General features: G+C 41.0%; 1 protein-coding gene across 8 annotated transcripts in view; it reads left to right on the top strand.

Moving 5' to 3' along the window:
• Window positions 1-21,727, top strand: part of HECW1 (HECT, C2 and WW domain containing E3 ubiquitin protein ligase 1) — a 250,519-nt gene extending 228,792 nt beyond the window's left edge. For all 8 annotated transcript variants that reach the window (XM_074541380.1, XM_074541369.1, XM_074541375.1 and 5 more), the window contains 6 exons: window positions 3,777-3,875; window positions 5,243-5,372; window positions 9,281-9,427; window positions 10,177-10,291; window positions 11,539-11,737; window positions 19,111-21,727. In XM_074541380.1, coding sequence (XP_074397481.1) covers window positions 3,777-3,875; window positions 5,243-5,372; window positions 9,281-9,427; window positions 10,177-10,291; window positions 11,539-11,737; window positions 19,111-19,222 — 802 coding nt within the window. In that variant the 3' untranslated portion in view covers window positions 19,223-21,727. The remainder of the gene's footprint in view (window positions 1-3,776; window positions 3,876-5,242; window positions 5,373-9,280; window positions 9,428-10,176; window positions 10,292-11,538; window positions 11,738-19,110) is intronic.
• The last annotated feature ends 270 nt before the right edge of the window (window positions 21,728-21,997 follow it).

Genomic DNA, 21,997 nt, shown 5'->3' with positions numbered 1-21,997 from the left:
CTGGTGCAACAGAATGTGTAAATTTCACTTACAGAAAGCAAGTCTTGTGAAAGGAAAGTGATATTTTCAAATTTGATGTGAACCATGCTGTATTTATATCTCTCAAGCCCTACTTTGAATATTTTTTCACAAGCTACTGCACCAAGAAGGGCACATTTAAATGCAGCTGATGTATTTGAGTAATATAAGGTTTGCAGGATTTTCAGTCTTTTTTATTTCATCAGGTGCATCCTCTTTTTAGGAGTTGAAGTTTCTTACACCATACCTAATTCAGCCCACAAGGCATGGTTCCCAAGGCATTCCCAATAGAATGATAAAGACCGTTCTTCCTCTGTACGCACAGATTACAATCTTTTCAAGGTCCATCGTTATCCATCTGAATCCAAGGAAAAACTGTCATATAAAGTAGAGCTCCATTCATTGAACCATTAAGAGAGAGCCCTGTACCAAATTGTGGGTCACTGTGGGTCCTGCCTTGCTCTGGTGCTGTATGATAAGGACCAGAGTACTTAAATCTCCTGTGACTCAGCTGCAGTGGGAGGAAAATGTATTGCCTAGTTGCTGCTACAGCATGGATTTGTCTCTCCCTGAGCACATGAATATGCAGTAAATAATCACAGAGTCCCATCCAGGGGAGTGAGCCTGTTATTTTGCAATGGGCTGTTGTGGCTCCTTCAGGGGCACCTGAAGACTCCAGAAGGAAAAGGAATTAGCTGGGTACAGTGGAAATTTCTGCAAATGGGTCAAAGAGAAGTGCTGTTAAAAGCCAGAAAGCAGGTGCACACAATGTCTTTTTTGAGTGGACGAACAGTGTCAATAGGCAGTCAAACCAGAGCAGCTCCACTGCTCATTAATTCTGTCTCTCGTTCCACCATTTCCTGTTCATTAACTCCCTCCTGCATTTACCCTCTCGCTGGAGCACATTACTCAGACTCAATCATTGTCTCCAAAAGGGAATGGTGTTGAAAGAAAAGGCCAGAGCAAGACCCTGCATTCCCCACCTCTCCCAAACTAGCTTTTCTGCTAGAAAGAAACCAAACAAGTATTTTACACTTCCTTGGAAAGATAAATGTAATTTGGGCTTAAGGAAGGTATGTGCCCTCGAGCCAGGATTTACCTTTGTGCTGCTTATTCTGTCAAGAAAACTTGTTTTGTTCTGAAAGGACTTTTTTACCCACCTCTTAATCTCACCCGTGCTCTAAATCTTTTAGGAAGAAATAAACACAAGAGTCTGGCTTTGTTTTAACTGGCTTTTTTTAAGGAGGGCAATTTGTTTCTTCTTACTTTTTTGTAAGTTTTGATACTTTTTAAGTGGGACTGCTCTGCTTATCTGAGTGTAGTGGCAGCTTGATGAACTGAATGGAGCCACACACAGATAAATTGTGTATTTGTTCTCTGAGAAAGACAGCAAATGGCTCCTGTTGATAGGTATCTGCTGACTTACCATGGTCCATGTTTCTCAGTGCTGGATCAGAGAAGTGTCATGTCTGGTCCCAGGCCCTGTCCAGCAGGGACAAGGGGCCAGAGAACCTTCTGCTACACCATTCTTCAGAAGAGAGTCAAGTGTAGCACATCTCTGCAGAGATACCAAAGCTCTATGCAGGGGCAGAAGGGTTTGTGGGCTGGAGAGCTGACTTGCCTTGGCCACACAGCACCATGTTCTTCTGGGGCAATACAGAGCTGCCAGGGAATACAGTCTGCAGCACAGCTTTTTTATCCATTGTATTGATAGCCATCAGCAGTGGCAATGTTTTATTAATTATTTCATCTCACTTATCCCATGTGTTCTCAGGCTGGTGTGCCAGGCTTGGACCTTTCACACAGAAATGCTGCCTGTGGCTTTGGGATGGTTTGATGCAGTTCTGCCACAAGGCACTGATTCAAATCAGGCTCTCCATTAATGGCCCCTGGAACATGTGCCCCTAGCTGTAAACACCTTGGTGAGGTGCACAGCCCACTCATGTCAGCTTTGCAGGAATGCCCTCAAAGCCATGCAGAAGAAAACAAGCAGCAAGGAGAAAAGGGATGCTGTTCACACATTCAGTCAGTTTCTTAGGAGAAGCCACATTCCCAAATCTTTCCTGGCAGTTCCCTTCTGTTTTATTCCAGGTGGCTCCTGTCTGCTCAGTCCCACACAGCTGTGGGGTGAGCACTTGGTGAGGAACACCCCCAGCATTTTCATGCAGTGGTCACTTTCAAAACCTCTGGGGATGGATGGGGGTGAAGAACAAAACCAAAAAAGCTGACACGCGCTGTTTAGAACAAACGGACTTGATTATGGGTCCTGGAGGTGCTATAAAAGTGACGGATTACAGGTTCAGCATTTCTGGGGTTTGAGCTGTCTGGCTTCCACTGTGCTTTCATTGTATCAGCTGCCTCTTGTTTCCTTGCCTTCTGCTGGAAGCGCTGCACTGGAGCACAAGTGAAGTGAAGCAGGCCCTAACGAGAGCCAACAGCTGCCTTTTGTTGCTGCTGTGGAAACAGCTGTGAGGGGTAATATAATCATTCTTCTGTGGCCGGTCAGCTGCATATCGTAAGCACCTTTCCCAGATTCAGGGGACCCAGAGGCAGCTCCTGTGGTGATGTAAATGCTAATTGGGCCCACAGCAGGCTGTTTTGTGCCCCATTTGACATACTAAGCACTTGTTGTTCTGTCCCATGAGCATTCAGTTGATTGAACAGATATTCTTTGCCACCTTTAATACAATCAGACTCATGTTTCATTCTTGTGCAGGACAGGTCTTTACACTGATTCCTGTCAGTGGAAGGAGTGGTTTCTACACTTTTTGATGTTTCTCATCTTTTGTGCAGTAAAGCTTTTCTGCGTTACCAGTCAGCTCACAGTTCTCACATTTGGGCTGATGGATTTTTTCCTTTCTTACATATAAGCAAGTTTTGAGTAGCTGTTGGGGGTTGTTCTTACAAAATCAAACTCACCTGGACTCACACCAGTTTTGTGGTTTTCTGTCTGAGATGATTGATTTAAAAACAGGTTTGATGAAAAAATACAGAATAAGTCATAGAAGAAATCATAGGAAGAAAAGTTTAACAGTTTATCATCACAAGTCACAGATTATAATGGGCAGGGTGCTATTTGAGTGTACTTGTAGTGGGGCTGGGGGTGGTTGTTCTTAGAAACAAACACAGGAGTGTGTAAATACTGAAAACAGCTGAGCAGCAAAATTAAGAAAGTGGTCTGAAACAGTGTGCCTGAACTTTAGATGCTGATTTTAATGTGTTCTTGGTCACAACAGTCAGCTGAACTATTTTAAACAGTTTTCCCCTACCAGGTCAACTCACTACCCTTTTAAAGTACTTTAAAGCCCCACCTCAGACAGGGTTGTAGCTTGTCAGAAACTGGATATACTGAGTCTCCAAACATCCTTTGCAGCTCTTTTGAGATAGCATTTTTTCTGATGAGGTGGAGCATTATAATATTTCCTTGGCCAAGTACTGTGTTGGATGTAGTCAGTGTACATCAGAACATTGAAAAAGAGATCACAGAAAGTGAGTGTTCATTGCTTTGGCATAGGAGAGAACATAACATGCCAGCTGCAGGTATGGCTACAGCAGGAGGTGCATCAAGGAAATCCATTATTGATCAGATATAGGAGGAGTGGCATTTAGTGTCTGCTCAGAAAAAAAAAATCAGGGAATAAATGTGAAAAACTAATTCAGAAACAAACAAACAAACAAGCCCCAGTTAGTACCTGTGTAAGTTTCTATACTGGAAGTCTTGAGTTGCACTTCATTAACTCTGCATTTTTATTTCCCAGGTTCAGGTTCAGCGGTCGTATTCTTGGCCTGGCTCTCATCCATCAGTACCTTCTTGATGCTTTCTTCACAAGGCCCTTCTACAAAGCCCTGCTAAGGCTGTGAGTATAACCCCACAACCATGCACAAACAGCATCCCACAGGGAGTCCTACAGAGACACAGACCCTCGGGGAGCTGCTTCCAGCTCACTGACCTTCAAGTTCTTTCTGCTGTTGGGTTGTTGTTCTGAGATAGAAAATGAACACATTTTGCCATAAATACTCTATTGACAAAAATAAATAAATGTGACATTTAGAAGCACACATCAGAAAGTTCTGACACATAACTCCAGAGTTTACTACTGGTGAAAAGTTATTCAAAAGTTATTTCACCTTCAACCAGGTGGAAGACTGAAAAACCTTCCATCAAAATCCTTGATGGAATGAAACAAAACAATAAGGAAAAAAAGAGGTTATATTAAGCAAAAATACATCATTTGTCATGCCTCACTGGTGGAGTAGCTTTTCATTCTAAAACATAACTTGGGATAATTAAGAATGTTCATGCAGATATAACCAGGGAATGATTTTTTGTTCGTCTCTTGTCTTTTATTTTAGTAAGTGTAAGCTACCAAGAATACATTACTTTCAATTTGAAGTTTATCAGGTCAGTTTAGATTGACAATCAGTCCCTCTTTAATTAATAGACTGAAGTAAAACAAGGTACACAAAATTTTTGCAACAATAAAAAAACCTATAAATGTTAACTGAAGACTGCAGTTAAATGCTAAAGAGTAGAATAAAGCTTAGCTGAAACAGTTCATCAATTAAGATGATTCCAAATCAGCAAACATACCTGTCTTAACAGTCCTTCAAGTTCTTTATCATGTTATTCTTTGTTGGGTTTTTAGAAACCATTATTATTGCTGGGGTACAAACACTCATATCTAAATTGTACCTGATCTAATTTGAAAATAGGCTGAAACCGAGGGTTCTCCCTGCATCCTTACTGCCCCTTTAGGGAGCTGGAAACCAGGCTGCTCCTAACAAATCTGACCTTTCAGCAGACAGGGATGGCTCCCTATTAGCAGAAATTTAGGCTGCCTGCTCTGCCCTCTGTCAGTGCTGTGTGCTCACCTGGCAGATGATAGATAATGGAAGCAGCCAGGCACAGCACAGTGGGGCTGAAGGGACACGTGTGCTACGAAGTGCAGAGCATCCTGAAGATCCACGTAAAATCAAGCCCCAGGGGTGTCTTTTGACAGCAAATAATGCAGGCAGCCAACAGATTTGGCCTTGATCCCGGCTATGCAAAGCAAACAGTTGCAGAACTGCTTCAAGAGGGTCTGTAAAACAGCCTTTGATGTTAACAAAACTAAATGAACTTCAGTTTTATGTTGGATCTTCAGTAAATTTGTTCACACACTTAGTAGGAAATCATCCTGACAGTAGTCACAGGACCATATATTTTTTCTTGTCTTGCAATCAGGCCATGTGATTTAAGTGACTTAGAGTACCTGGATGAAGAGTTCCATCAGAGCTTGCAGTGGATGAAGGATAACAATATCACAGATATCCTGGATCTAACCTTCACTGTGAACGAGGAGGTGTTTGGACAGGTGAGCACAGCTATGCAAAACATCTGAAAAGCAAATTTGAAGCTGACAAAGTTGAGCGTGATGAACATCTTTCTGTCAGAACAGATCCTTTAGCCTTTCAATTACATTTTCTTCTCCTACCTTCTGTTTCTTTCAAGCCACCTGTTCCAAGGCAGATGTTTATTCTTAGGGTGTATAATATACAATACCAGCCCCCCTACGGGCCTGTTGAGCCACACTCTGATGAGCATGAGGAATTCTCTGGAGTGCAGCTCTTCTCTCCAGGGTGTAGTTCACACAGATGTGGCATTTGGTGAATGCAAGCAATGTAACTTCAAGCTGATGTGACTGAAAGGATGGGTTAGGAGGGGTAAAAAACATTTGACAGGTGGTGTAGGACCTGGCAATCCTTACCTCTATTTTGTCTAATATCTCCCTGTTAGATCCTGTGTCTCTTACTTACCTTGTACCTATTTAACAACTTGGTATGTATGTCCCTTTATTGTGCTTTCTGCAGCTCAGCTCTACCTTAGTCAGACAGTTCTCTGTAACCTGGCTGATCACTATAGCCTTGGGGAGGGTGCAACACTGGCTTAAGTGCAGTCTGGCAATCAGAATAAATGGCTCCTGTGGGATTCTTTGGGTTGCACTGAAACCCTGGTGCTCTTTGGTGTTGCAAACCATGCTGGATTATAACTGTCTCTGGGGAGACTTGAAGGGAATCAAAACAATATTCAGACCATGATTAAGGATCTCCAAGGTGATGCTGAAAACTAGAGAGGCTGAAGAATCAAGCCCACCAAGCTCTGCAGAATCTCAGGGGATGGAGATACCTTGTAAGGAACAGATACACAGGGTCAAAAGAAGCAGAGAAATCAGGTGGAATATGACCTTTTATACCCTTTATCTTACATGCATCACACCTGTGTGCCCTCACTGCCCTTTTGTGATTGGTCAATACACATCAGCATTCCATGTTTCTTTGCCTTCCATACTGTTCACGGGCCCTACAGTGTTGTAGTCCATTAGGGATGAGGCTCAACTGCAGCTCCATTCCCAATCACCACAAACTGTGTATCCACAGGAATATCCAGAGAATGGCTCTCACCACTTGACAGTTAAGTTTCCTGGAGGGTTTGCACAAAGCTAGGGTAGTTCTGGGAACTAGGGAAGAGTTAGAGAAGTTTCTGAGGGGAGGAATTCCAGCCCTGCTCAGCTATGAGGTTTAAAGTAACAGAAAGCAAGCAAGGCTTCAGGGAGTATATTATAAACTGAATTTAGCCTGAGTATAGCAAAAGGTTACAACGGATGAGTGGCATTAAGGGTAGATGAAAAGGATGGGGCAGAAGAATTAAAGTAGGAAGCATCTGTAGGAGCACTAACACTGTTTTTCCACAGACTCAAATGCAGGAGGTTTTCATGGACTTTGAACTGAGAGTTTGCATGACATTGAATTGACAGTAAAGTGGTTTCCCTGGAAGGTATGGCTACATGAGACTAATACACAAAGGCAGACAGAAACATACAGACATATTCACAAAGGCAGATGAGACAAGTTTGTATTTACAAGGGAAGACTACAAAGTTGAAAAAGAACTGAGTTGCTCTGATGCATCTGAAGGTAACATTTAGCACACTAATTACTTGTTATACTCTCCTCAAAGGAAAGAGAAAACAGTTACATAGGAGTCTGTTGTGGAAGATAAGAGATGGCTCCAAATAGAATAAAAAAAAAATTACAATCTGTTGTGGATACTGTGGTATAAAAGCAAAAGAATGCTAAAGGTTGGATTTTGTTGCTGTTGTCTAGTACCTTTTGGTGCTGTTGTCCATGTACTGGACACTGACCTTGCTAGAACTAATAATGAGGAGAAAGGTTGCTTCTCACTGTGAATTACAACTGTCAGGATCCAAGTGTCCTAAGTGAAAGTAAGATTTTCCTCTTGAAATTTACTAAGTGCTGACAGCAAAATAACAAAGAATTTCAGTCATATTTTATGCTCACAGATGGATCCTAGTTGGAAATTCTTCCATGCCAAGAGTATCTAACCACTTAAATGCCATCTGAGCATTGCTTTCCTTGGTACATGTGCAAGTGTAGATCACAGTGGGAGCTCCGCTAATATTTGGGAAGATGGATTTCAAGGGCTGGGTAAGGAAAACAAGAAATAAACAGTCTCCTTGAGAAGCTGTACAGTAGATGGTTACAGCCCTTCTGTCCTGCTTCCACAATGACTTTATTATGGACCAGTCACTGCTGCTTTAACATTTTCTTGTCTCATCTCTGATGTGTATTGAACTTCTAAGGCTTTCAGGCCAAATCCTCTTTCTTGGTCCTTTCTTAAGGAGAATTTACTCCATGTCAGTTCCAGCCTTCTTGTGTACTGGCACCCAGAGCACTCCTGTAACAGCAGTGATACAGTGTCAAATCAAGCATCACACATTTTTACTGGTGGGGGAATGACAATTTGAGAATTTCACTTATAAGACAGATGTGTCAGTTGCTTGTGACCCAAAGTACTTTCTCATGCTTTTACCCAGTAGAAAGTGTTCTTCCAGGCCTTCTCTGAGCTCTCTGTGGATACAGCCTGTCTCTGAGCCCTGGTAATTGTTCCCATGAGGTGAAAGGAATGAGCTACATTGGTTGAAATGTCTTCTTGCTAGTCTGAACCGTGATTCTCAGTTGTAGCTCACAGCTGCAGTTAATGCCCCTAAGAACAAAATCCCCAAAATAGGGACACATTGCTATTGACTGCTAGTCTCCAATCATAGATAATTAATAGTATTTGAATTTATACAGATAATGAGAAGTTAAAAAATCAATAATTTTCTAGGTGTTTGTGGGAAGTCTTGCAGGAAACTTTGAACATCTGGAATTATGGTCATGCTTAAAGCTAGACAACATTTAGTCTTTGGATTGGCAGATACACCTTAATGCCTCACAGCCTTGAAGAATACAGCATGGTAGCTGGGCCAGAGCCCTGCTGTCTGGACAATGCAGCATTGCTTGTATAATGGTGATGCAATGATTTATGTTTTGGAATTTAACCTGAACCAGCTAAGAATTCCTAACTCCTTCCATCCAGCTTTACTTGTTCCTGCTGTTTCTCAACTAAGCTACCGATTAGATGACTCAGTCAATGTTTCCTAATTCATAATATTGCAATAGGTCCCTCAAGTAAGGTGACCTAAATACTGCCTATGCTGTTTGCTGTCTGCTGGGCTAATAAATAGATAATAATATAAATAATACTAGTAATGAATATGTATTCATACAGTTCATTTACTGTCTGTGGTGGATGTCATTGTTATAGCAGCAGAAAACTGAAGACAAGAGCAACATATTCTTCCTTTTAAATCAACTACATTGAGTGTGAAAATAATTGAAAGACAAATACAATTTTCTGTCACATGGGAGGAGGCGTATGTGCTTGCTGGGTAGGATCCAGATTGATTCCTTAAATCTCTTCTCAATCTCAAGCCTTAGTAACCGAAGCCAACTAAATTAACTATTAAAATGCAAAGAAATTGTGCAGCTCTTGCTTAAAATAAGAAAAAGTTATTTACACTATAAACTCTTCTCAGGTTTGGATGGCTGATACAAAACTCTGAACCCCACAGTGACTATCTGTGCAGGGTTGCTGTACAGGTCTTGTTTTAGGTAGTGTATTGGGAGTACTCATTTTATGATACTTTCTTTAGCTGTTTGCCTTTCTGAGTAAACACTTTTACTAGCACTTGGGGAAGGGTAACACTTGTTGCCTAAAAGACAAGTAGATATCCCTTCCAGTTGGCAAAGCAGTCTACTATCCCAATACTGTGATTGCCTCTCCATCCTGTTGTTTCCTGTTCTGTGGCTTGGATGATCTTGTGTTTGAAACACAACATGATCCATGCAAACCTACACCACTGTTTATCTCTGTTCTGTAGGTGACAGAGAGAGAGTTGAAGTCTGGAGGGGCAAATACAGCAGTGACGGAAAAGAACAAAAAGGAGTACATCGAGAGAATGGTAAAGTGGCGAGTGGAACGAGGAGTGGTCCAGCAAACAGAGGCCCTGGTCCGTGGCTTCTACGAAGTAAGTGGCAAAGTGATGCTTCCACAGGCATCCCTCCTTCACCTGAATGAGTAGCACCCTGGTTAAATGCTTCATTGGTACCCTAGAGAGCAACTAAACAGACACAAACAGCAAGGAATTAGAGCTCTTCGATCTCTACAGACAGAGAACTTGGATATAGCAGGTTTAGGATTAAAGGAAAAAGGAAAGAAACGTGTCTGCTGAATGTGATAAAGCATTACTTATGATCAAGAGTTAAGAACTACACTGTTTTCCATTCACACAGTGAGAGAAGTAGACATTTGCAAATTTTGTTCTACCATGTTGCGATTTTGGGTGAGGATTAGGGGTCGCTGACAAAGAAAGATTGTGAAGAATTGTAAGCTTTGATGAGAATCTGATGGAACACATTGTGTCTTCAGGGATTTGTTCCAGTAAAGTCAGTCCATGGGTGCAGTCCAAGCTTGCTGGTGGTATTCCTGGATACTGCTCCATTGCTGTCCCTGGATTTTTTAGTTTTTCTTTGCTGAAGACCTGGATCTGAGAACATCTTTCTGGCAGAACTGTTACAAGGACTGGGTGAAAACCTGGGGCTTTGCTGACCAACCCATGTAGTCCCCTATTCTTGCCCTTCCCTAATCATACACAAACATGTGAATGCAAACATTCAAACTTTGTCAGGATAAAGAGCTGGCCACCAAAACCATAGGTTTATAAGACTTTGCTTCATTTCCAGTCTGAACTGTGCTTACAGGTGGTTTTTGTTCCAGGTTGTAGACTCCAGGCTTGTCTCTGTTTTTGACGCCAGAGAACTGGAGCTAGTTATAGCTGGCACTGCAGAAATAGATCTTAATGACTGGCGGAACAACACAGAGTATCGTGGAGGTAAACTGCCTGCTCATGTTTACTGCTATCTTGACTGTTTCAGTCTAAAACATGGAAGTCTTGCTCCATCTTTTCTTTCTGTCTTTCCTGAGGGAAAATGCCCTATTTTGTCCAGGAAGTTATTGTGAAGAATAACTCCTGAAAAAAAAAAAAAGTAAGAGCTCAGGTGTTGTGGTGTTATACGACTGAAATTACTTCTGCTTTTTCTATCCAGATTTTATCTATTCAATTCCTGCAGAGTTAGAAGGAGTTTTGACCATTAAGGACTGAAAAGGATTTGCACAATTAGATCTAAAATTTACAAATCATCTAAGATGACTGTGACTGAACTCTTCGCCTCACAGAAAGTAGTTCCACAAGTCCTCCTGGCTTTAGCAGGGAGCTAAAATCAGGAGCTGAATTTCACAGTTCCCAATTACATTTCAACAATGTACATATCTTGTTTAACTGTTCCCTTAGCTTAAACTATGTCAAGTTGGATTTTTTTCCCTTCTCTGCTGTTTGGTCTGGTTTTGCTTTAAAGAATGATTTATTCAGGCTGTCTTGGATGATGGAAAAATGTGCAATCCACCACTTCTGCACTACAAGTGGAAAGTTCCTGAGGTTCACATATCCTCCCCTGAAATACAAGGTTTCAGTCTTTGCTGGTCACTGCCCAGTCTTTGGGTTACCTTGAAGTATGCAGCTTACCACAAGCACAGCTGGTCCCTAGTGTTATTCTCCAGCTACATTTTTATATCTCAGTTTTGAAACAAATTCAGCCTGGTGTATGCTGGCTCTCACTGGCACGAATCAAGGCTCGGAGTGCCTCAGGTGGGAAGTTTGCCAGGGAAGGACTTGTGGCAGCAAACTCCTCTCCATATGTCGAACACTACTGCAGTCCAAAAGAGAATTTACTTGGGAAGCAGAAATTGTTAGCTTGTTAAGACTCACACTGTGTGGCATATTGCTGTTGGTCTTTAATATCACATGCGTGTAACCCCAGTTCTTGCCAAGAGATTTGTGAGAGACCAGTGGATCTCAAGTGGATATTTGAGTTTCAGGGTCTGAAATGAGTTAGCGATATTATAGTATCCACAGCCAGGACAAAATGGAAGCTGGGACCTACTGCTCATGAAGAACAAGATATGTTGTTAAGCCAGGATCTTTCCAGTAGGAGATCTACTGCCCCATGCTAATGGAACATTTTTCAGTGTTGCTCTTCTCAGTTAGGAGGGAGTGATTTTTATTTCTCTTGCTTGGTGTAGGCTACCATGATGGGCACATAGTGATCCGGTGGTTCTGGGCAGCCGTGGAGAGGTTCAACAACGAGCAGAGGCTGCGATTGTTGCAGTTCGTCACGGGAACGTCGAGTGTGCCCTACGAGGGCTTTGCTGCTCTCCGAGGGAGCAACGGCCTGCGGCGCTTCTGCATAGAGAAATGGGGCAAAATCACCTCCCTCCCAAGGTATGTCCCAACCAGGACTTTGTGCCAGAATTGCTGTTAGAAACAGAGGCCTGGTACTTCCTTCTATCTCTCTGTCAATTAATGAATACAGTAAGGACAAGTAAAAAAAAAAAACAACAACAACAAAGAGACAATGATCAGTTTGTTGTTCTGTAATTACGTTCAGAGAAAAGTGTTTTCTTTTGCTGTCTTTTTGATTTGTAGGCTCAATTCAAACTATTTCAAATCTTTGGAAATGGTTAAGATTAAGATTTCCATATGTTCAAACCTAGTTCTCTTATTTTGATTCTGGAACAGATTCAGATCAACAGGAGCTTGTCAACTGATTCTGTTCCCTTTACTTTCAAAGTGCTAGCAAAAATACTTGTGAATTTACAGAGACATGAAAGCCAAAATCTGTCTCTGAGTTTTGGCTGGAGACCTGAGTGTAATCCCTTCATTTATTCTGATGGTTCCACTTTTTTGTAATGAAGAAGCTTAGTGACAGAACTTCACTGATAATATCCAATTTGTTGCATCTAGTTCAGTCAGCCAGCTAGGAGCAAATGAGCTATAATGTCATACAGAATCAACAGACTTGGCAGTGATTCCCAAAGGAGGGGTCATCTTCCTTTTCAGAACAAAGGGGCAGGGGCACAAAGGGGTGGACTTGCCTCAGGCCACCCAAGAGAGTGATGGCACAGCCACTGATGGTTTCAGCTATGAGTTCTGCTTTACCTCTTTATGGGTGACCAGCACTCATCCTTCCTTACTGAAGTGAGTCACCTTTTCTTGAATGTCCTGACAGTTGCCTGAGGCTCTGCCCCACTGGGATTACAGAACATTTCAGTGCCTCTGAGATACTTTTGCTAAAGTGGACCTTTTATATCACATTTGCCCTCCTTCTTCCTGCTCTTATCATTTGCTTTCAGCTACACTGCAAAGGAGGCCGCTTGTATGGCACAGAGCAAAAATTTCATTCATAGACCTCGCAGATATAGTCAGACATTTAATTAACCAAGGGTCTGGTCCAGTTTTCTCATTACTCACTCTCCATGTTGTTTGCCCAGAAACATACCATAAGACATGGACTTGAGCAAACACCTGAGTCCTCTGGAGAGGTAAAGTCCAAATCTGGTCACCCTCTCAGTCCAAGTCTGCTCTAGCCCATATTTATGCAGTGGAAGATGCAGAAACTGGAGCCAAGGCACTGTATCAGAAGGCATTCAGAGCTGATATCTTAGGTGGACTCCCTCTAAAGTCAGGAAATGGGAGTGTTTTCAAGGAACAGTTCATCTCACCTGAACACAGATTTTTGAAATAGCTCAGCTGAGTCACAGCTGGTACATTTTGGTTTGTGTCCATCCACCATAAGGACTCTACGGAGATTATATGGAGAGCTGGAGCCTGTATGAAGCTAAATGTGGGCACTGAGATTTAAAACAAGATGAAAACATTTAAGGTCAGTGAGATGACTCATGCCATCTGAGCTCCAGCCAGCAATGTGGTAAGAAAGCCTGAGAGCAACAGTTTGCTATTTGTAGTCCAGATCCTCCTTTTGCAGTATATTTATATAGTCAGGTTCTATGTAAGGGTTTCGGAGCTTACTGAGGACATTCCTGCCTGCAGACAGTCAGTAACCAGCAGCAACAGACTCTGGAGCATTTCTGCAGAGCTCTCTTTGCACTCCTTCTGGGGTGCAAAGGGATGAGAGGGGAGGGTGAACCTTGGTGCATGCACAGAAAATGCCCTGGCCTGACCCGTCAAGTTCTGGAAAGGTAATTGGCCCCTTTCTGCTCTGTTTAACTTTCTTTGTGAACCTAGGCACTACTTCTGACTCAAATTCAGTTAGCCTCGAGATTTTATGTTTGTCTGCTGATCTCTGAATGAGTTGCTTTCCAGGTGAAAGTTGGTAGCACTTGTTAGAAGTCTTGAAGCTCTGCATTCATTTTAGCCAGGGGAAAAAGAAAAAGAACTTGCTCATGGGAAATAAACACAGCTTGATCACCATGAATTATTGCCTGCATTCTTATAAAATTATGGGGTGCTGCCAAGTATACACAGTGCTAAGAAATGCATAAAACACACAGGCTGAACCTTGAGCTTCCCTAAATCCTTAGTTAAGCAACTAAATGAGTATTATTTAAAACTTGTATTTTAAATACCTGAATATGGTTTTCCCATGTTTATTTAGATTTATTTACGTACTTAAGACTTGCAGGCTAAAAAAAGTCTTATGTCATATCCTGTCAGCCTTTTAACCCTGTGACATGAGTGTAACTAACTTTACAATAAACCACAACAAATTCCCTTTTCACTTTAACTGCTGTACAAAGTGTTGAGAACTTTTAGCTGTATCAGGAGAATCCATGACTTCTTTGTTCCCTTACTTCTGCTCCAGATGGCTGAGGTAGTTTGGCAAATATCCCTTACACGTGGGCAATGGAGCATGCAACTACCATTTGTTTATAGTGAGCAGAGATGTGCTAACACCTAAACTACATAGGTTAGTACTGTTTGCGCTTGCAACAGCAACATGGCAAGGCCAGAAAAAAGACGTGGTGTAAATTTCTAAAATGAAACACTTTTCAAATAATAGCCATAATACATTACACTTAGAGTGCTTCTTGAAACCACTGAGGGTATGCAAGACTTTTTCAGGAAGGTTGAATATCCAGTAACTTCATTCTAAGTTAGTGAATTTGTTCATTAGTACCACTTCCCTGCATGAACAGGGTAATTGTGGTGTAATATGTTCATCTAAGACTAAGTGAGATTACACCACTAGTTTATTTCTGGATGTGCACATGAGCCAGACACATTTTTCCTATCTGTATTTACTTTTGAGATCACATATGTTAGAGAGTTGAGGCACCATACAGCTCAGAGATGCTGCTCTAATCCTAGGTTTTCAGACAATGACCCTAAAGCAGGTTCCAAAGAGACTGCCAGCTTTGCAGATCTGTCGGTGTAAATCTGCATCATGGGTTCTTCCAAACTGGTATCACTTGTCATATAAAATAGCAGGTTCAATCACTTGTTCATCAAGGTTGAGTTTTACTCTTCCTGTATAATATGGACAGCTTTGTCCCAAAATGAAGGTGTTACACATTTAACTGGTTGCCAGAGTGGAGATGGTTGGAGAACTTTTGCAGCTACAGCCTCTTCTGAAGCAAGAATCCTCTCTTCACTTCTTCTGTGTCATGTAGGTTTGTAAATGGAATCAGTTTTAGTGGTAGTTCTACAAGGGTGGATTCTTGTTCCACACCAAACACTAATGCAAAGCCACTGGTTTTCTAGCTGGAATAGCATAGCTTCATTTGGCACCATGGGAGCAGAACTCCTGGCCCAAAACAGACCTGTGCTAAGAACAGTGCTTTCTACTATAACTGTAGGAGGCAACAGTTCAGTCTTCTTAAATCCTCAGCTGGAAAAAGTGTTTGGTGCCTACAAATGCCACTGTCCCACGTTGTGGCTGCACTCCTCACCTGGCAAAAACTCCTACCAGCTCCAAGATTATGTCTGTTTGAGTATCAAGTAAGTAAGGACCTCAGTGTGTATCCCAGGGATGCAAACAATCACATTTGACGCAATGAGGTCACTTTCCCCACCAGCTGCAACTCCCCTTTCATCAGAAGAGATTTTCATTCAGCAGTATAGTGTGTGTTATGCATGATGCAGATTACCAGTGCTAGTAAATACCTGATCTTTTGTAAAAGAATTCTGTTCTTCTCTGTTGGATGATCAACTATTTAATCACCACAGAATCCCATATAATAATTTTAAAAAACAAAGATTCTGTGTGACTACAAAGAACTTTATTCTCATAATTTCCTTCTTTACCAATGGACTGAGTGCATGGACTTTGCTGTCTCTTACCATCCATCTTCTCTTTCCTCTTCAATACAACAGCAGTATTAGCTGCAAATCTACATTCATCTGTTTAACACTGATTCCCAGACAGCATGTACATGTTCCCTCTTACAGGCAAAAGGAACAAAAGCTACTACTTGTGGGTTCTCAGATTGATCAAGGGGGGTTTGTGGGCTCATTTAAAGAAAGCAAGGTGAAAAGGCAAACTGCCCAGTTTCTGCCTGGCAGGCATGATTATGTTAGAATGTAGGCCTTACTTTAGCAGATAGTTTCAAGGTATAATTAAGATAGCAGGCGGTTCTGTGCCCAGTTTTACTGCCTTTGGGTTCTCATCTTTATGGGGAATAAAAGAAGTGACAAACAAAAGAAGAATGCAAAAATCTTAAAAGCTTGTACTTATAATTTTTAGAAAGAATTCTTAGAAGAAAAGAAATAGCATAGCACTGTGAACAATGAGCAAGATTAAAGGCTCAAGCCCACCAAAACTATATTAAGCAATAAAGACAGACTGCCAGGAAGAACGAAATTTTAAGTGGTCCATTTACTGCCTAACTTACTGGAGGGTGAGGGTATATGAGGGTCAGAGTTGGTTTATATTACTTTATCTTGCATTTTCTTCTGGAGAAGCCAGAATCCTTCCCATAAAAGCTGTTACCAATGTAATTCTTATTCCAGGCCTCACATTCCCTGAGCACCATCTCCGATGTCAGCAGGCTGATGTGGTAGGAGGCTTAAATCAAGGGAAGAAATATTTTCTCTTTGCTGTACTCTTACACTGCTGATGTGATGTTTTCACTCCAGTATGTGTGGCAAGTGTTCCCTGGATTATGCTCACTATAGTCACTCTCACTGGGATCAGTAGTAAGAGGCCAACATAATTCAGGAGGAATTTACCCCTTTGGAGGATGAAGCACAGTTAGACGACAGTGGGCATTATGGAAAGTATCACTGATTCTTAATTGCCCTGTGTACTGCAGTATCACACAATATATGATAAAAACCAGACAGTTTTGCACATAATTATCCTTATTTAAGACTGAGTGGGCTTCACAGGCATCACTGGAGTTGCAGTAGATCCACATTTGTTTCACAAACCAGAATATGAACTCAGGTTTTGCCCTTGGCAATCTTCTGTGGTTTGCACCGTAAGTAGGTAGAAGTGTAAACTTTACCTGGATAGCGCTTCTGAAATGCTCTTTTCATTTCAAATTTGATGACCTTTCTGTGAAGTGCAAGGATTTTTTTCTGTGAAGTTGTTAAGCTGGAGAACACAAGAGTGTTGTTTAGCAAAATGTTTCAGTGTTTCTAGACATGTTAACAATTCTTTCCTTCCTTTGTTCCCCACAATAAATTCCTTGAGACATTCTATAGAAGAGCCCACATCTGTAAACATCATAGTAAGAAAAGGAATGTATCTTTTTTCTGAGTTTGGCTAGGTCAAGGATGTCTAAAAGTCAACAGCATTGCAAGTTTCATAACCAGTGTGAAACTAGATGGATAATGATCAGTCAAGATAAATGTCTGCAAGAAAGTAAACACCAGAGTCAGTGGCTGTGGATACATCTGTACCACACAAGAGGATGCACAGCAGCAATGTTTGAGATGCTGTTGTCTCAAACAGTTAAATGTGCCATGGTTGAGTGCCATACAGAGGTCTGGTTCTGCAAAACTGCTTTAGAAGAACTCACACCTGAACCACCAAGGCTGTGCCACTTCCAATTCTGGAGCCCAGCAGCTGAGGTCCTCAAGACTGGCTATCTGTGCATGGGGCTGTCTTGCCTGTGATAACCATGTTCTGAATGCACTATGAGAATGCTGTTAATTAACTGCCAGTGGTTGATAGTATTGCCAGTGGATTGTAGAAACAACTTATATTGCCAAAGATTGTTGAGATGAACAATAAATACTGCAGGGCTACTCATGGATAATACACATGAGCTGTCAATGTTTAATTTCAAGAGAAGAATTAAATAATAGCTTATTAATGTTCGTTTTTCACTAACTCAGACATTCCGAGCTCATTTCCACAAATTCTGTGTTTATTGTATTCACTTCTGAGACTAACCAGCTACCAAATCTTCATTGAGAAGGGGAAAAAGGATGGTAGAAGCTCTCCTAATTGAAATTCTGTAATGCAATGAAGATTACGTGCCTCTGGCTATTTCAGTTGCCTGATTGCTTTTAAAGATTTACCACTGGTGCTTGATAAAGCTCTTCCTCTGAATCTACAGGTCTCAGGCCAGCCCATGTACTAGCATTACGTCTTTCCCACTTTGTGGGTGGCCTAAGAGATGACTAGCATGGCTTCGTGTAATTTTCTCCAAGATAGCTCTGCTGCTTCTGTAAGAGGAATAGGATTTAGTTAAAGTTTGAGATAGAAGAGCTCAAACTAAAACAACTCCATGGTTTCTAAAAATACTAGGGGCCAGAAGCTCAGACATTGTTAGCCAATGAGGCTACATTTCCTTCTGTAAAATTTTGTCAATTCACATTTTTCCCAGTGAGCAAGAGGAAATAGAAATATTGCTATCATCATGTAAAACTCTAAAAGCTGACTGAAAAAAACTGAAACCATTTTACTGAAAATGTGCCCCTCCCACGTCCATTTGTTGAATGAGCTCTGCAGTTTCCCAGTCAGTTGAAATGGCTGAATTGTTGGGGCAGGAACTGTTTCTTTACTCCATGTTTGTATAGCACCTCCCACAGTGAAGTGCTGTCTGCCTCTGGGTCTAATTGCTGCTGCCAGAAAAGCTGCAACAGGGAGAAGGAACGCATGGAACCCATTCCATGGCTTTTTTTGAAGGTGCTGCCAATGTAAATAGAAGGTTAGGTAAATGTAATGGTAAAACTGGGGAAAGAGATGGTCATCAAGTTTGCAGCTTGCTCTGCACAGAATATTTTGCTTTTGTCTTGGGTACTACAAATAAATAACGTTTAAAGGCCAGACTTGCAGCAGATGGCCAACAGCTGACTTGCTGAATATTTTCAGCAGCCTTCCTTCCTCAGTTAGCAGATCCCTGAATGGTCTTTTAGCAGTCAGGCCTGCCTCACTGCAAACACACGCTCAGCCCATTCTGTCACTGTGTTCCATCACATTGTGTTTGTCCACTGCTGCAAAGCTTATTGACAGCTCATGTCGGATGTACAGATGAGTGCCATTCTGTTAAAAAATCTTGAAGCAACCAAAATTATGGTAATGAACTTCTCTATCAGGCCCTAAATCCCAGCTCCTCAGTGACCTCCCTCCAGCATTCTTCTCCATCAAGATCCATACAAGTTTCCTGCAACATCCAAAGGAGGAATATCAGATGTTATGTTGATACTTAGCTTGTGTCTTCTGTGTAACATATTCATGTGTATGTGCACATATATTTCAGTACCTCATATTTTGGTGGAATTAAAAAGTTTTACTTTGAGTGAACTTGAATGTCTTGAGTCTCAGTAGAAACTAGTTTTCTCAATTCTCATTTTCTCAAGTTTCTAAGATTCAGCCTAACATGTAGCATATTTTCCTTTTGCAGGGCACACACATGTTTCAACCGTTTGGATCTTCCACCTTACCCCTCATATTCTATGCTGTATGAAAAGCTGCTGACAGCTGTTGAAGAAACTAGCACCTTTGGACTTGAATGAGGGGGTTCAGGCACTTCTGGTGTTTTTATGGCTGATGATGTCACCTTTCCTGTCCACCGTCATTTGATCTTGGTTTCCCATGTTTTTATTTTTGAAAACAAAACAAAAATCAAGATTAACAAAAGCCGTGCATGAAGAACTGCCACCCTCTATGATCTAACCTTCATGCTTTCATCCTCTGTTTCCAATGGACTGCTAGTCTGTATGCAATAGAAAAACAACTGTCTCAAGGTTTCTGTATATCTCTACATACCTCCATTAATAACAATGAAAATACAAATGCAAGTTACACTACACTTGACCAAATGTTAATAAATGTTTACTTCCACCTACGTTGATTAAAAAATAAAAAAAAAACTTCATCAAGCATTCCAAGCTTTTATATACCCATATCTTCTAAATCAATTCATAGCCCATCATACTTCTTAATCGTTGAATCCAGTATTAGGAGCTGGTCAAATATATCATCATCCATCCCTATTTTCCCTGTATGTATTGTCCATCTGAAAGACACCTATGAGCAAAACTGAAATTTTTATATATGAACTCATGATCCACATCAGTTGTATCAGCTGGAACTGGCCCAGATACATGGTGCAGATAAGACCTTCAAAAAGTAAAAAAAAAACCACCACCAACCTGTAATGCAATGCAAAGCATAACGGCAATTGTTATGATTGTTGCTTGCCAGTACTGGAGAGAACTCGCACTTCAGAGCTATCGGGAGGGGCATCTCCATTGTAATGTTTACCACACAAGAAGCACAAGGTTGTGCACACTCAAGAAGGATGTTTTATTATGTAGCATAAAGGACAAGGCTCCCTTACCTTAGTATTGTATATGACAAGGAAAAGGGGAAGTAAGAAGAATGTTCTACTCTTGTGAATACCGTTGGGTTCTGTTTACCAGATCTTTGTTTTCTGATGTTTAAAATGTTTGTTTCCAAATGACAAGTCTAGACAATCCCATCCCCTGTGTCAGAAGCCATTTACTTTGTTAGGTTGGGTTAACCCATGGTTGCTGGGGGCGGTTGTCAGTTCTGTTGTTTCTCTTTTCTTGTTCAGTGGAATAGTCCATATCCTCAAGAGTGATTGGTTGTAGACAGAATGTTTTTGTCTGGGGTCTGTCAAATGAGAAGCTGCAGTGAATGAAGGTGTTTGTCAGGTATGAAGGGAACTGTAACTCTCTGGGTGTTAAGATTTTGGTGTACATCCTCTTGGAGGAAGCCCAAAGGCCCTCCAGTCATTCTAAGTACCACTAAACTAAAGATCTTGCTCTTGTTACTGCAGACATAACCCTCTTCTGTTTGGTGTACTTTCCAACTCTGAGTCTGGGGGGAAAAAAGGAAACAGCAGTAGGCTTGTCTTTGGATGGATTTTGCTGAGGCTGTTACCATCAAACTACTGCTCTGATTACATTCTAGTTATTAATCTTTGCTGCCCTTGTTTTCCAAGACTAATCTCAGATTGAAAGTGTTTGTCTTAACTGGGAAATGGAAATACAAAGTATCTTCTGACACTAAATATGTTAAAGGATGCAAGAAATGCAAAGTGACAGATTTGTGAAGGTACGTGAGGAGGTAACATCATAGTGTTCAGCAGCTTGCACGAAATACAACACCCCCTCGAGGGCTTGTTACTGGTAGTTTTGTGTTAGTTATGCTTTAGATCACTGTAGAATCAGGAGACCATTTCAAGATCTAACACAGCCATTTCATCTGAAGTTTTTTCTCCAGAGGAAAAAAAATTGGACTCTGCATTCTCACATATTTTTATGGTGGTTATACAGAACCTTATCACATTTGAAAAATTGTGTTCTGAGAGTTTTAGATCTTTCTCCTGCTTTTATTCTTAGGTCAGTAGGTATTTGAAAGGTTATGGACCCAAAAATATATTTCTAATTAAAGAAATTTTTTTTTTTTTTTTTTACTGGTACATTAAAATCTGAAATATTTAAATTGCCCCTTCATTCGATTTCTGTGGCATTTCAGCAACTTTTATGCTAATTTACTTTATGGCTTTTACTGAGAATCTATGTTTTTGTGTGTTGTTGTTTAATAATACAGTTGCAAACAGAGGCTGCAGCTACAGGCCAGCTTCATTGTACCCCACACTGAAAATTATGTTTAGTGTTTCCATAAATGAGCTCCAGGCATTGATTTTATGTGACCAGCTCACTGCACAGGAGAGATGGAAAAATTAATGTTTTTCTTAGAGCATCTGTCATATGCACATGAATTTCATCAGGACAAGTCACACCAGGAACATGAAATCTTCCAATGTATGTAATTCCTGCCTCTTCACCTCTGGGCCCCCAAATCCAGTGATTCTTGTATGGTTCCTAATTTATTCCTTATGATGTTATAAAGTTACCTGTACTATGTCAAATGTTGGATGTCTTCCAACATTAGAAGAAAGAGAAGCATCCAACTGGTTGGTCCATGTTTGGCCAAGGAAAATAAAGAGCTGTCTCAACAACATAGTAAAAAATGGGGAAAAAAAATAAATCTCTTCAACACTGTATAGTTAAATTTTTTTAAGTATTTTAAAACTATATTTTATTACAAAAAGGTGAAGCTATTTTTTGTAACATAATAAAAGATGTTTGTATTTCAGAGACAGCATCAAGCTCCACTAAATGAAATACAGAAGGCTTTCTCCTGAAATTCTTCTTCACAACCCTTTCTGGCACTCATCACACACTAAACTAGATTATGTTTGGCAGATGCCATCTCAAGCACCTTGTGTGTTGCTCCTCTGGGAAACACAGAGCATT

Source organism: Zonotrichia albicollis, chromosome 1, assembly GCF_047830755.1.
Source record: "Zonotrichia albicollis isolate bZonAlb1 chromosome 1, bZonAlb1.hap1, whole genome shotgun sequence".
Lineage (NCBI taxonomy): Eukaryota > Metazoa > Chordata > Aves > Passeriformes > Passerellidae > Zonotrichia > Zonotrichia albicollis.
Note: the sequence above shows the minus strand (reverse complement) of the source record. Positions and strands in the feature narration are given on the sequence as shown.